Source organism: Leucoraja erinacea, chromosome 2 (genome assembly GCF_028641065.1).
Source record: "Leucoraja erinacea ecotype New England chromosome 2, Leri_hhj_1, whole genome shotgun sequence".
NCBI classification, from domain to species: Eukaryota; Metazoa; Chordata; class Chondrichthyes; order Rajiformes; family Rajidae; genus Leucoraja; species Leucoraja erinaceus.
In genome coordinates, this window is record NC_073378.1 from 92,418,859 (window position 1) to 92,435,354 (window position 16,496).

Below are 16,496 nucleotides of genomic sequence, written 5' to 3' on the forward strand. Positions count from 1 at the left end.
CGTAATCACTGCATAAGAATAAAACCATGAATGTAATTCACTGTGCAACGTCTTGTTGAATAATTTTGCTGTTAACTTAATAAACTTTATTATTGCAGAGTTTTCAGATTTGTGTGGTTTAACATCAATAGATGGTTTTCCATATTGTGAAGGTAAAATTAAGGTGAGAAAATTAAGTAATTATCTTTTCCTCTTCGCAGTTAGATTTAGCTCTTAGGGCTAAAGGAATCAAGGGATATGGGGGGGGGGGGGGGGGGGGGGGGGGGGGGGGGGGGGGGGGAGTAGGAACGGGATACTGATTTTTGATGAGCAGCCATGATCATATTGAATGGCAGTGCTGGCTCGAAGGGCCGAATTACCTACTGCACCAATCTTTCTATGTTTCTATGCAAAATGAGTTTACTCTGTTGAAGTAGTCTGTTATCCAGTGGAAGTTAGACCTTCTGTTGAGGATCAGCAGTATGCAGTAATTAAAATGAATTCCTTTAAATTTGAATAATTTGTCAGTGCTCGCTGTCTTGGCTCAAATTAAGAATGGTCAATTAGGCAAAGTAGTGGAAGACAACCAGTGCCTGGACAACCATGCATCAGCCAAGAATGTAAGAAAGAGGAGAATATATATTGAGTGAATATAATTTAATAATTGAATTTCTACGTCTGGTTATTTGTGATATGTTTCCTGTTAGCCCACAAAGAACCTGCAAAGACAATGTGCAAAGCAAGCCGGCCTCATGTCAACCATGTGTGGTCTTAAAGATTGTGATAATAACAAAGAAATTGCACATTTTAAGGATGCACGTTGCTTTAAAAACATAGGTTTCTAGCTTTGCCCATCCGTCCAACTGTGTGAAAGAATAAGCTACAACTAATTATGTTGCTATAACACTTAAACAAAAAAAAGTGAAGTAATCTCCACTTGCCAATATGCATTACATTGGACAACTGTTTTTAGAAGTAGCAAATGGTACAGTATTTAACAGTTGGGAACCCTGATTGAAGCAGGAGTCAGGGTCATGCTAAAGGGACAGTTAAAGAGGTAGGATTTGTATCAGCTTTTTAAGAATTGAATGGGGATAGGTTTTAGAACATAGATTACATAGGGCAAGAGAGTTTTATCAGCAATTAGAATAGAATAGTAGAGATCAAGCAATTTTTCTGTTTCAACCAGTTAACATTTATTTTGCTACACCATTGACGAGGATCTACAAAAGGCAGGTAAGAGCTAACTGGCACTCATGGTGCCAAAATATCAATCATACCATGAACATATTCCATATTTCTACATTTCTTATCAACATGGGAGAAGGCCATTCACCCCATTGCATTTAAGAATGGGAATGGCTCTGAGTATTCCTAATGGTGCACTACTTCTGCAAACAAAACTCCTCACGTTCCCTTCAGGCCCACTTTCCCATCCTCATTCGACCACTCATCCACAAACCTGGAGCAAGCTACAGGAGCAAAATTGCTACTAATCAGCGCATATTTGGAATATGAGAGGAAATCAGAACACCTGGAGAAAGCCCATGCGATCACAGAGAATGTGCTAATAGAGGCCAGGATCAAACAATTGATACTGAAGCTGCCCACGGGATGTAGTTTGCCAGACCAATGATTGATTTCTCTCATTTCAAGTAACTCTTGTATTCCCTCCCCTCATCCCTCCCCCACCCTAAGCATCCTACCAGTTCCATTGCTCGCATCGTTGTATCCCTCTTGTTATCACACCTTCCCAGCCATTCTTCGTGGGCTAACAGATGTCCTCAGAATTAATCTCTTTTTCATTCATAAAGAGATTCATTCATGGGCTTCACCCATCCTGAGGACATCTGTTGCCGACCCTGATTTGTTCGGGCCTTTCTCCCCCCCCCCCCCCAACCACCATCACCTCGACTTTCAGTCTGAAAAAAGGTTCTGACCTGAGAGATCACCTATTTTTCTCCAGAGATGCTGCCTATCCTATTGAGTTACTCCAGCATCTTGTGTCTATTTTCCAGTCCTAGTTGGCAAGAAGAGGTGGTGAGCCGATGGCGTAGGAACTCTAATGCTTTTTTAAAGTAAAGACTTCAAGACTTTTAATGTGACAGAGATAATACCTTCCCAAGTTAGTGAGGTGTGTATGTTGTCAAAGAAACGTAAGTTATTGGAGTGCCCCTCACAGAAGATAGATACTGAGTGTCATCCCTTTTTTAATATTCTTTGTGGCCCATTGCCCCTGGCTTCACATTGGAGCCTTCACGTTTCCCAGCCTCTGTCTTAGCCCAATGTTTTTAACTCATTTTTGCCACTTGTTTTCTTTCCTTCCCTTCCATCACCAGCCAGGATGTCACTTTGGCCAGTTGTTGGGCAAAACTTTGCAAAAAATAATTTCATTAAGGACCTGCCTGTAGGATCATCAGAGGTTTTGCTAAGTTCTTCCATTAATGGTCCATAGCACACACCCAGCTTTTCCATCAAGGTCAGAATATCAATGTGGCTGCACCTTGGTAACTTCTTTATTCCTCTTATTGTTTTATTAAGCATTACATGGAACATGAATAATTTTAAATGTATGCACATTTTGGTGGGAGCTGAACGAAGGCAGAGGCAAACAGACAGTACGTCAGAGAAATATAAACCCTGGCAATAGATTGCAGGTTGGGTTTGCAATTCAGCTTGCATGTTAAGATCCTGCTTGTGGGTTCAAGTTCAGCAATTATCCAGAACGGAGGAAGGGATTAAGAAGCTAAAGTACCGTGTTTGTGACAAAAATAGGAGTTCCAATTTAATAACGGCAAGCATTTGAAAGTTCTGATACAGCATGTCCACATTTTGATATCCGGGAATAAATCATGGATGGCAATGAGGCAACAGCGTGGGTGTAGCAGGCATGCACATGAAAGCTGGCTCAACGCTTGCAGACTATTGCTATGTGCACATGATGAGGAGCAGGAGAGGACCAAGAATGGATGCACAGAAACTGTGGCTTTGTTGTGATTAGTGTTTACGAGAATATTGTCAGAACTGGATTGTCTGAGCCACAGGCAGAGGTTGAGTAGGCAGGGACTCTATTCACTGTAGTGCAGGAGAATGAGGGGTGATCTTATAGAGGTGTATAAGATCATGAGAGGAATAGATCGGGTGGATGCACAGTCTCTTGCCCAGAGTATGTGGATCGAGGACCAGAGGACATAGGTTTATGATGAAGGGAAAAATAATGAATTGGAATCTGAGGGATAACTTTTTCACGCAAAGGGTGGTGGGTGTGTGGAACAAATCTGCCAGAGGAGATAGTAAAGGCTGGAAATATCCCAATGTTTAATAAACAGTTGGACAGGTCCATATAGGACAGGTTTGGAGGTATATGGACCAAACACATGCAGCTGGGACATTTTGGGCAGTGTGGGCAAGTTTGGCCGAAGAGCCTGTTTACACACTATCACTCTGACTATGACTCTACCAAAGGGAATGTCACCCATGTGGGCCACGGAGGGAGGGGGAGAGGCTGAGGGGGGGGGGGGGGGGGGGAGGGAATGAAAGAAGATGGTGCTGTATAAGCTTGTATAAAGGCACAGAGAAACCAAGGAGGACAAAGAATGAAAATGTCACATGCTATATTACTGATAGGTTTAACCAACTCACTTATGATGGTTTAGGCAAATTCAAACAAGAAAAATGCAGATTTAAAGAGCCGAGCACCTGGCTTGAGAAAATAACATACCATGCAAAATGTTTTTAAATCATTTGCTGTTGAAATGCATGTATCTTTCTTTTTTTCTTGCATTGCTTAAGATAGACCGGATGATATTAGCAACCCATGATTGCTTTAAATATTAGCAGAACCCAATGTAATTGTCTTCATCCCATTTATTCTTGCTGCAGTGGTTGAAAGATATGTGGAAGTCTGAATCTTGTTATGCAAACTATGGTGTCAATGGATCCACATGCTCGTTCATTAAATATCTCAGCGAGGTATTTGCAATTCTCTACAGCCATTTATTTTATAATGTAATTAAGTTCTGAAGCTGCTATTGATAAATAGAGTATGTTTTACAAACTATTTTCAGTGTAGATGCAAGTTGCATATGGATCAAAGTTTCTTTACCTAATTTATTTCTAATTTATTTCTTTAATTTACGTGCCTTTATACTCAAGAAGATAATCCTTACTTCATGCAATGTCCATCTTTTAACCTGCTGTTAGCATTTCTGTCAGATTGCCAGGGTAGCACAGTTTTCTGCATTTCTCACCTGATCTTTATAGCCAAGGTACAGAAAATAAATTATGTTTAGTGGTTGAGGCAAACTTTACATCTAAGATGAATAGAAGTACATTAATAAATTATTTCATTCAGCTCCAGTATGAATTAAGAAAGTAAAGTATGAATTACTTATTTCAAGTCAATTAATCACTATGTCATCTTCATTATTTAGTACTGTGTAATATTTTTGAGTGTATATATAAATAAATATGTATGTGTGTGTGTATGTGTGTATATTAAAATTCAAAGTAATTCCAAAGTGAACATATTTAAATAATTTGTTAAAGGATGCACTGTTATGCTGCTAGGTATGGCCAATAAATATGGATGCTATCTAATGGTAATATGAGACAGTTCACAGAAGCACAGATGTTTATGGGGGCCATTTGACCCGTCTTGTCCATTCTGGTTCTGTAAGGGAATCCAACTAATCATCCTCCCCTGATCTTGCACTAGAGCCCTGCAATGTTTCCGTTGACAGTTAGCTGCCCTATTTTGAACACTATAATTGAACCAGTCTCCAGTACTGCCTCTGGTAGTGCATTCCAGATCCTAACTACTCACTGAAAAAACATCCACAAGGAAGTCCCTTCTGTTGCTTTTGATTCTTTTGCCAATCACTTTCATTCCATTACCAGACCCATTTTGCTTTGTGCAGTCATCATTTTTGTCATTTAATCTCTACAGCTAAAGACCTCACTTTTGTTCTTTCCTTCCTTTCTTTTTGATCTCCACTTGGAATATGTTTGATCTCTAAGGTTTTTATAGTTTATTGCAGTCTTTATGGCAGCTAATCACATTGGGGTGGCTTTAACCATCAAAATATCAGTCCCAGAGTTCTGCAGCAATCAGGCCAAGTGCACTTAATGTATTTGTTGGATTCTGGAGATGCCTCCATTGGAAAGAAAGAAAGGAAAATGGATAATGGTTATTCCATGGCTCGTGCTCAACCTGAGTGTTGTGCTGGCAGTTGCAAAGGCCACAGAACATCAGATGATGAAATAAAGAATACTGTAACAAAAGGTAGTATTGCAAAGCTGGAGGTAGCAACAGCAATTAGCACACAATGTGATCCTCTCTCCTGGATTCTATGCTGCAGATGGTTTAACCGCCACCTCAGATCCGGAAAGATGCGTCAGCAACATATTCATCAATATCCCATGCGCACATTATTACAATTCCCTCGAAGATAGACACAAAAACCTGGAGTAACTCAGCGGGACAGGCAGCATCTCTGGAGAGAAGGAATGGGTGACGTTTCGTGTCGAGACCCTTCTTCAGACTCAATCTACGCTCTTAACATTTATGTGATATGTACTGTACATATTCTGGATTGGCTGCAAAAAAACGTGTTGGAAAGTTATAAGACTACCTTGTGTTGAGGAATAGGAATGAGATAATGAGATGTACAGGAGCTCACTTCAAGGTATCATCTATTTTAATTTATCTAAATATCATATCTTCAAGTGCAACCCAAAAACTTCATGTGTGTACTGCTCCATCCCCACCTCTATCTACCCCTCCTCCCATTCTTCACCCAATGTTCCTGAATCTTTGCATGCTTCAGTGCCTAAATCGCACTGCTGTGCAATATCATAGCAAGAGTTAACTACCATTTTTGATATTCAAATTGTTTCATAATAAAACCCACTTACCCAATTATCAAAGGTAGACAAAAATGCTGGCGAAACTCAGCGAGTGAGGCAGCATCTATGGAGCGAAGGAAATGGGCAACGTTTCGGGTCAAGACACTTCTTCAGACCGTCTTGAGTTACTCCAGCGCTTTTGAATGAAACTACAGGCTACTCTGGTGATGCATTGGTTGCTTCTCACCTGCTGTACTACCAGCAAGAATATTGCCAGTGCAACAGAGTCAGTGCACATGCTTATTCTGGATGGCGTGATTTAGGGTGAAGTTGTTGTGCACAGCAGTCCTCCCAAACAAGTAGCCTGCTCCCTGCCTGGTACGTTTGTGGGTGTCCAACCTAAATACTCCATGTCCACACCACCCAGAAGGCACTCATCCCATCTCCAGGACCTGGCCCCAAGCCTTCAACACTTAACATTTTCAAGTGCTCGGCTTGACACCTCTTCAATAGTGTCAGTGATTCTGCTTCCATCACTCTGGCAGTGCAGTCCAGGTCTCTGGGTTAAATCTCTGGATGAAAAGGTTACCCATCAGATCTCTCTAAATCTCTTGTTCCTTACCCTAATTCCTCATTGCATTCATTGCTGAAAAAGAGAAATGTTTCCTGCAATCTATCCTATCTGTAGCCTTCATTTTTTTTAATACCTCAGTCATGCCCCCCTCTTAACCTCCCCCACTCCAGGGAGAACAGACCTATTCTCTCCGATCTCCCTTCATAAATAAAATGCTCCAACTCAGACAACATCCTGGTGAATCGCCTCTGCATTCTCTTCAGCACTATTGCATCCTTCCTCTAGCGCAGTGACTAGAACTGCAAGCTGTACTTCAGCTGAGATCTGACCAATGTATTATGAAGTTGGAACATAAATCTCTCTGCTCTTATATTCAATGCCCTAACTAATGAAGGCCAGTATCCCATATGCCTTCCTAACCACGTTAGCTACTCATCTTCAAGGACCTTTGGACTTGCATGCCAAGGTCTCTCTTTTCCTCAATACTTCCTAGGACCTTACCATTCATGGTGCATGTCCTGTCCTTGGCAATATTCATTAACACTATAGATTGGGGATGGAAAATAAGTAATTGACTGAAAATGACTTTGCTAACAACAAATGGTTCTAATCCAGGTACTAAACTCATGCAATTCCCACAATTTAAAAATGAACAAAATTATCTCTATGGTCATCTTTATGGTTTAAGGACATTTAAAAAAAAACAGACTTTCCTACTGCGAGAGAGCATGTAATTTACAGAGTCAACCATCTAGGATAATTCTGATATATTTCCCAACAAGTAATTCTAAAATGAGGGATAGGAACAGATTCTCAATGAAGTCTAATTTTCTTAAACAAGACAACTTTGATTTGTAAAATATTGTGTTTTCGAGCTTTGTACTAATTATTTATGGTTTAACATTTTTCAGGTTGAAAGTTTTTGCCCCTTGCTTCCAGAAAGAATAAAAATGATTGCTGCTGCTATTTCCCTAAAACCTAAGGTGAGAGAGATTGAATTTAACATATATATTACAAACATCATAAATGTTGATTCCAGTTCATGCATATCTTTGATATAAAGTATTCACTTTCCAAAATTCACACAGAAAATTTCTGCTTTCCATGTTAATTTATAAATAAGTAAATGTCTTATATTGTCTAAGTTTAGCTGTGACGTTTATCAAAATTGCTGTTTCGTGTGTTGCATGCAGTGATGATTGCAACTGACTGAATTTTGTTTCTGAATAATTAACGTTTTTCTTCATTTAAGCACATAATAAAATCTGATTGAATAAAAGCTTAACTGTATTGATTATTTCAGAAGAAAATACCGAACAATGTAGATTAAAAAAAACTACATTGCTGAAAATCTGAAAAAACTCACCAAGTCAGGCAATATCTTTGGAAAGAGATACAGTCAATGTTTTGGGTTTGCGACTCTTCACCAAAGGTGAACAAAGCATTGACAGTTTCTCTTCCCATGGATGCTGCCTGACTTTCTGAGATTTTCCTGCATTTCCTGATAAACTGCTTTCCTGGATAATGTTGCCTGTGGATAATGCCAATGGATTTGGACCTGAACAGTGAGTGTTACTCTGACATTTAAGAAAAAGAGAATTGTAATTGACAAGAAAATACAGGCAAATGTTTTATTTCCAACATGATGTGCCTCATAACGGTGGCAACATTGATTCCTGAGAATTTTACTGGAATCCTGTGAGGAGAAAGAAATAACCAATGGATGTTATTTCATTGTATTTTCAGAGGATATCTGAAAATTGTATTATAATAAATTGGTTAGATTAATTTTGAGTTGTCCTGAAAATAGAAGCACGAAGATAACAAGCAAAGATGAATCCCACATTGCAGTTTGGCGGATAACAGTAACAACAAAATAAAATCATTTGAAGCTGTTAAGCGATACGATTGCTATGAATAATTTGGACCAAGAGAGCAGAATTCATCTTAGAACCTAATTACGTTTTAATATAGGCTGTTGAAGAGTTATGCATATCTGAACACCACAGCAGGGCATTTCTTTCAAGCCCACATGAGGAGGCTGGTTTTATCAACAGGTATGCCAACAAATCATTGGACTGGGAGTTGAAGGAAGGCATCAAACAAATAAAAGTTGAAGTTGTAGTGCTCGCAGTATTCAACCTGGACTTCAATGCAAAAATGCTGGTCTTTGTCCAACCATCTCACTATCAAAAACCTCTATTATTTCTGTATTCACCTCTCCCGACAGGTTTTTTGTGCCCCTTCTCTCTTCCAGCTTTCTTCCTCCAACCCCGACACCACCACAATCAGTCTGAAGAAGAGTCCCAACCCGAAACGTCATCTATCCATGTTCTCCTGACCTGCTGAAATAATCCAGCATATTGTCTTTTTTTGAAAACCAGCATCTGCATTTTCTTGTTTCTACAAAAATGTTGTAGTTTAATTTTGTAGTCAGCAGTTTTTTAGAAAGATAATAGCAAATAATCAGCCCAATCACAAAAGGAATATACATGGTTTATTATTTATTCTCCTTTTCAAAGAGAGTGAGAGAGAGAACATTAAATAAAGTGATTTGAAGGTTGCTTAACAGATTGACATGTAAATAATTTAGCTCAATGTTTTGCATTTAACCTCATCTTATCAAACATGTTAAACTCTCTTGGGAAATATTGAAGAAATATATTTTGAACTAAGTTCAGCGCACATTGGTAACCTATTCTTGAACAGATGGATTACCCCAGTCTTGTTGGACATTGAACAATGCCCATGAATGCAAGATGCTCTTTTTATTTAGGGCAGTTTTGAGCACTGCAATAGTTTTGGTTCCATCTAATGCACAATTGAAATTTGCATCAGGGAACATTTGGTTAACATCTGCAATGTTGCTAGGAACCACTACATTTTCATTAATAATCTTCCATCTGGCATTGTAGCAGTTTTTTAACATTGTTGGTTCACATCTATGAATATTGTTTTTGTTGTCAGGCCAAGATTTTAACCAGCCTGGATGGTTTGCTAGCAGTACTGGCTGAACACGAAGAACTTGCATGGATAAAACTGAGGATAGAGAGGATGAAGGAGAAATGGATAACCGCTGTGAAAGCATTGGCTAAAAAACACAATTTGGAAAATCGACCACAGAAAAAGGTATTAAAGACTATCAAGATGTTTTCTTAAATTTTGTAAAATTATTTGTTAAACTGAATTAAAGACCAATTGAGTTCAGATTTGTTGGCTAAATCACAATTGCACTAGCTGCATAAACAACAAACAATTGTAAATGCAAAGTATATAATTGACACATCTATTGGTAAGTTTTCTTAAAGTGCCCACATTTTCCAGTGAATTCCAAAGAGAGAGAGAAATATATCTGGTACGATCAACCATGTCAGTAAACACTCTGCTAATACATTTTTGTGGTCAAAAGTTACAGAATCTGATTTCTGCAAAATTGTTGTTTAGGTAGGGGTTATTATTGTGACAATATTGGATATTTTATTTAACAATGATCTAGTAGAGGAGAAATGCCCTCCATTGTGGTGTAATCAAAAGACCAGAGAAATATTGATTATTAACATACTGTGTATCAAGTCAGGCAACATACCATCAGCACTGCTTAAGAGATTTTTTTTAATGTTATGTCTTAATTTTCAAACTTCAAGATTCAGCAAGATGTCTAGAATTAGTTGATTTTCCGCAGATTAACACTAACCATAAGCTGATGATTCCTGGTACATGAATCCCAGCTTTTCTTCTAACTGGTGCATTTAAATGAATTACTGTGATATTGATAAAGATAACCCTTATATTTATATTATTTATTTAATTGTGGTGTTGGTGTTTTTTAATCAGTAAAGCATTTATTCAGCTTGGCCTGGCAGTAATTAAGCGAACATGTTAAGAGCACATTTACTGAAATGGATGACTTAACTTTCTGACGTTGTGTGCATGTACATGACATATACTTTACATATACTTTACATATACTCTACATGTACGACTATGTTATGTCTCACAATGTATTTCAATTGTCATTTGTTGAAGCCAACAATGGAGTGGTGTAAATCTGTTTGCAGCTTCAGGATCCTTTCAGTCAACCATACATTTATCATTGAAGCCTGCAGTTTCTGGAGCATTTATGAATGAATAATCATGTACCACCAACCTCACTATTTTTTTTACATGAAATGCGTTATTAGTGACACTTATCAGGCAATGAATATTCAAAATCCAAATACTTTACTTGTTTTGAAAGTTTTTTTAGGAGTTCCATAGTTCCTGAATTAAATGTACGTGAGGTTATTGAGAATTTGGATGCTATTATCATCATTATAAGACTTGCCAAATATTACCAAAAAAAATAGGTGCCAAAATCACTGCCTAATTTGACTATTACTTATTTGTTTTTAATTTGCTGGAATTTGGAAATTACTAGAAAGTTGTAAATCTGTAAAATAGCATGGCACGTGCAAAAACAGAATCACGCTTAATATTTGCATAAAATGATGAAATTCACTAGTAGAAATCATTGAAATAACATGACTTGCAACAAACGTTTAGTATGTTATTCATTATTTGTTCCTTTGTTATTCTTTAATGAACCTCTTGGCTGTCCTGCAACTTTCCGATCATGTTGCCAGAGAAATGGCTGGCAGCAGGCTGACATATTTATCCTTGTGAGAGTTTTGTCTGGTAATCTGGTTTCAGGATTATATAGTATACATCATGCAGGGGAAGAATATTAATCAAATATTCAGAAATATATGATTCAGACCCGTCAGAAATTAGCTGAATATTTTGCATATAAAATTTTGTCATGAAAAAAGTGAATGATAAATAGTATTGATTATATTTTGTATTGCGTGGATTGCTCTGATCTGACAAATCATTTTGCCAGTCAATCAATCAATCAATCAATCAATCAAAACTTTATTGTCATTTAGAAATACATCGATATATGCAATTCTAAATGAAATTCCGTTGCATTTGGCTCCCCGTGCAACACTAAAATAAACAGAAGGGTAAAATAGATAAAATGGATAAAAAGATAAAATGGATAAAAAAATAAAATAGATAATGGTGGCGGCCCATTACATGGCATTCAGTCTCATGGCGCATGGGAAGAAGCTGTTGCAAAACCTGGCCGTTCTGCTCCTTATGCTACGATATCTTTTGCCCGAGGGCAGCAGAGTGAACAGTCCATGATGGAGATGTGTGGGGTCCTTTATAATACTGCTGGCCTTAGACAAGCAACGTTTGCACGCAATGTCCCCGATTGAGGGGAGAGAAGTCCCGATATTATTTCAGCCGTCCTCACCACTCTCTGCACGGACTTCCAGTCGGAGGCTTTACAGTCCCCAAACCAGACAGAGATGCAGCTGGTCAGAATACTCTCTATGGTGCCCCTGTAGAAAGTGGTGAAGACGGGATGGGGAAGGTGAGCTCTTCTCATCCGGCACAGAAAGTGCAAACGCTGCTGCGCTCTCTTAACTAGTGATGCGATGTTATTTGACCAGATTAGACTGTTCGTGATCCGCACCCCCAGGAACCTAGTGCTACTGACCAACTCCACATCGCTGTCATTAATGTGTAGTGGTGTGTGACTGTGCCGGTTTTCCTGAAGTCGACGATGACCTCCTTTGTTTTTCCGACATTCAGGATCAAACTGTTCGTATTGCACCAGTCCACCAGTTGTTTCACCTCCTCCCTGTAAGCCAGTTCATTGTCATCCCGGATAAGACCCACCACTGTTGTGTCATCTGAGTACTTCATGATGTGGTTTGTACTAAACCTGGTACAGCAGTCGTGGGTCATCCGGGTAAACAGCAGTGGACTCAGGACGCAGCCGTGAGGGGAGCCGGTGCTCAGAGAGATGATGTTAGAGGTGTTGTTTCCAACCCGCACTGACTGGGGTCTGCAGTGAGGAAGTCCAGTAGCCAGTTACACACGGGGGTGCTGAGGCCCAATTGACCCAGTTTGCTTATCAGGTGCTTATCAGGTGCTGAGGGATGATTGTGTTGAACGCTGAACTGAAGTCCACGCACAACATTTGCACATAAGTGTTTAAGAAGGAACTGCAGATGCTGGAAAATTGAAGGTACACAAAAAAGCTGGAGAAACGTTGCCTATTTCCTTCGCTCCATAGATGCTGCTGCACCCGCTGAGTTTCTCCAGCTTTTTTGTGTACATTCGCACATAAGTGTTCTTCTCCTCTAGATGTTCCAGGCTCAGATGGAGTACGGAGGATATAGCATCCTCTGTGGAGCAGTTTGGCCTGTAAGCAAACTGGTATGGGTCCAGTGTGGAGGGGAGTCTGGAAATAATATGATCCCTGACCAGCCTCTCGAAGCACTTCATCATTATGGAAGTGAGTGCTGCAGGGCTGTAATCGTTGAGATGTGTTATTGCGAATTTTTTTGGCACTGGTATGATGGTGGCAGTCTTGAAACATGATGGGACGACAGCCTGGTTCAGCGAGGTGTTGAAGATGTCTGTATGAAGTTTGGTATGGTAGAAACTTCATAAAACTTCTAGAGTATTCCAAAGGAAAAATCAGTCTCTTGGCTGTGGCTTTTTTTGAAGTGTCTATTTTTCATTAAGTTATGTTGTTGTAAGATAACTTAGAATTTGAATAACCAAAATAATAAGATGTGTGGTTAAATGCAAAATAGCACCTTTTAAGTACTTGCAGTTGTTTGCCCTAATTTGTTCATAGTACATTATGGAAGGAGAGGAGGAGTTGCCAAACTGAACAAAATTATATCCATATCAATCCATAGCCCTCCCTGCATACTATGCAAATCCACTGTAAAGCAACTCTAACTCCTCTGATTCCAAAACCTGGGGAAGTTGGTTTCTGCTATCCTCAACTGCTAACCAGTAATTTAATCTAATCCATGAAAGATGTACATGCAAGATTGTGAGACTATAGGAATAAAAAAACAAGCCATATTGCCCCTTCAGCTTGCTCCACCCTGAAATAAAGTGACAGCTAAACTTGGAGCACAAGCCCAATTATCAGTAACAGAGCATCAGTAATCATTGGCATCAAAGTAATGAAGAACGACAAAGGACTTGATGACATTCTATGTTGAACAAGTCAAACACCTAGAACCAGCCGCCAAAATGTGGCTTCTTGACCTATTCAACAGTTGTCTCAGAACCAACAGGCTACCAAAGATATGGAGACGAACAAAGATAGTGGCTATACTGAAGCCTGGAACAGATCCAGCCGACCCCAAGAACTTCCGACCCATCTCCCTGCTCTGTCACACATACAAATTATTTGAGAGGCTAATCTTGAATCGCCTGGGCCCCATCACGGACCAGCAGGTTATTCCTGAACAAGCAGGCATCAGACCTGAAAAATCCTGCACAAGCCAGCTCCTGAATCTGACCCAATACATTGAGGATGGATACGAGAAAGGACTTATTATTGGTGCCGCTTTTGTTGACCTGTCAGCGGCTTATGATACAGTCAACCATGCAAAAGCTATCCAAGATCACAAAGAATGCAAATCTGACAGCTCTGATCCAAAACATGCTGGAGAATAGACACTTCTTTGTCGACCTCAGGGGTAATCACAGCAGATGGCGCAAACAAAAGAATGGGCTTCCTCAAGACAATGTTCTTGCCCCTCGGCTTTTCAACATTTACACCACCGACCACATTGGGACATTTGGATAGCAGTAACAGGATCGGTCTGAGTCAGCATGGATTTACGAAGGGGAAATCATGCTTGACTAATCTTCTGGAATTTTTCGAAGATGTAACTAGGAAAATGGACAAGGGAGAGCCAGTGGATGTAGTGTACTTAAACTTTCAGAAGGCATTTGATAAGGTCCCACATAGGAGATTAGTCGGCAAAATTAGGGCACATGGTATTGGGGGTAGAGTGCTGACATGAATAGAGAAGTGGTTGGCAGACAGGAAACAAAGAGTAGGGATTAATGGGTCCCTTTCAGAATGGCAGGCAGTGACTAGTGGGGTACCGCAAGGCTCGGTGCTGGGACTGCAGCTATTTACAATATACATCAATGATTTGGATGACGGAATTCAAAGTAATATCAGCAAATTTGCAGATGACACAAAACTGGGTGGCAGTGTGAACAGTGAGCAGGATGCTATGAGAATGCAGGGTGACTTGGACAGGTTGGGTGATTGGGCAGATGCATGGCAGATGAAGTTTAATGCGGATAAATGTGAGGTTATCCACTTTGGTAGCAAAAACAGGAAGGCAGATTACTATCTAAATGGCGTCAAGTTGGGAAAAGGGGAGGTACAACTGGATATGGGGGTCCTTGTACATCTAATATAGGAGCAAAGAGGTCCTTCTGCAGTTGTACAGAGCCCTAGTGAGACCACACCTGGAGTATTGTGTGCAGTTTTGGTCCCCTAATTTGAGGAAGGACATTCTTGCTATTGTGGGACTGCAGCGTAGGTTTACAAGGTTACTTTGTCTTTTTTATTTTTTATTTTACATGGATGTATGGAAATCTAATTTCTTCTGTGTAAAGCACTTACTTACTTACCTGCCCCCTCCTCCCGGAGCCGTGCAAAGCAGAAGATCTCAAGGTCTTCAACCTATGTGCCAGAGCCTGCGTTATGCAGTGGCTTGGAAAAGTGTAACAACACGACAAGAAGAAGTAATGCTGCAGGATGTAGTTTTTAAAATAATTTAAATCCCATGAGCTGAGGCCTTTCTTCTGATAACAATCCCTAGTTCAGGAATAACCAGCCAGGCCAATAGGCTCCCAGCATCACCCCTGTCAAACGGTCTCAGAATTGTATCCATTTCTGTAAGTGTTGTGCTACCCTTTCAATCTCTCAACTGGACAACTTCTTCATTCCAGTGTACACTCCTGCCCGGACTCGGATATTAAAACAGTGGATTCCTATAAAGCCAAGTTTCCACCAAGGAAAAAGATAAAACTTTTTATTTTGTGAAGGGACATTTTAGGTTCAATAAATTTCAGCAACAAAATCATATGAAACATGATTTTTTAGATCCAGCCTTCAATTTGTAGGGGAGGGCATTCAAAATAAGCAACAAAGTTATACTGGAATCTGAACACCCAAGGGCAAGGTCGCCTACAGATTCTAATGGAAAAAAAATCATGCCTATTTATTTCTCATCATCTTTCTTAAGAACTCAATTGACATTGGCATCAGTCTACAGCTTACCAAACTGTTTACTCTATCTTTTTCCATAAGCTATTCAGTCATTGTGCTTGGCAGTCAACCTCATCCAATGTTTGCTTAAACCCAGTAATTCTTGTACATTTTGAACCAAGGATTGCTGTCTCATGTTGAAGATATTAGCCACTTAAGACAGAAATGAAAAAAATGAAATTGGAGTTGGAAATGCTTAAGTCTCCACCCTCAAGGGCAACACGGAGACACGGCAGTTAGAGCTGCTGGCACAAAGTTCCAATGGCCTACAGTCAGACCAAGCATAAACACTGCTGTAATTTCTACATGGTGAAACCAAAATGTATAAAAATGGCCTTTATTAAACTCTGACAATGTGCACGTTAACCACATGTGATTTTTTTTCTATTACAAATCTCAAATTGTGGAGTACAGAGGCAAATAAATAAATGATGGGTCTTTGTCCCAAACATTATGGAGGGCACTGTGATTAATGCTCCTCAGGAACTTATTGTAACATTTAAGTCGCAGCCTGCTTCACAATTATTTTCTATATTTTAAATTGTAATTCCTTGATTAAAAGTGATAACAATTTTCTCATTTGCTCTGTTAGATTTTACTTCATTTAGGTCTTTTGACAAAGGAATCAGGATTTAAGATCGCTGAGAATGTATTTAAAGGAGGTCCGCTTGGGGAGTTAGTGCAATGGAGTGACCTGATAACCTCCGTGTACTTGCTTGGTCACAACATCATACTTTCTACATCAGTGGATGAGCTGAAACGGTAAGATGTGCTCAATATGCTGCTTGACTCGTACATTTAGTGAGAAGTAACATCAGGAACTGAATAAGACTCTTCTCTGGTTACAGACACAAAATGCTGAAGTAACTCAGCGGGTCAGGCAACACCTCTGGAGAACAAGAGTAGGGTACAATTCAGGTTGAAACCCTTCTTCAGACTGAG

The 16,496-nt window shown here is 39.6% G+C and overlaps 1 protein-coding gene across 3 annotated transcripts in view; it reads left to right on the forward strand.

Moving 5' to 3' along the window:
* LOC129712590 (alpha-1,6-mannosylglycoprotein 6-beta-N-acetylglucosaminyltransferase A-like) overlaps positions 1-16,496 on the forward strand; it is an 88,466-nt gene that overhangs the window by 33,675 nt on the left and 38,295 nt on the right. For all 3 annotated transcript variants that reach the window (XM_055661143.1, XM_055661124.1, XM_055661133.1), the window contains exons 5-9: positions 99-163; positions 3,862-3,951; positions 7,312-7,383; positions 9,368-9,529; positions 16,147-16,316. In XM_055661143.1, the coding sequence (XP_055517118.1) occupies positions 99-163; positions 3,862-3,951; positions 7,312-7,383; positions 9,368-9,529; positions 16,147-16,316 (559 nt within the window). The remainder of the gene's footprint in view (positions 1-98; positions 164-3,861; positions 3,952-7,311; positions 7,384-9,367; positions 9,530-16,146; positions 16,317-16,496) is intronic.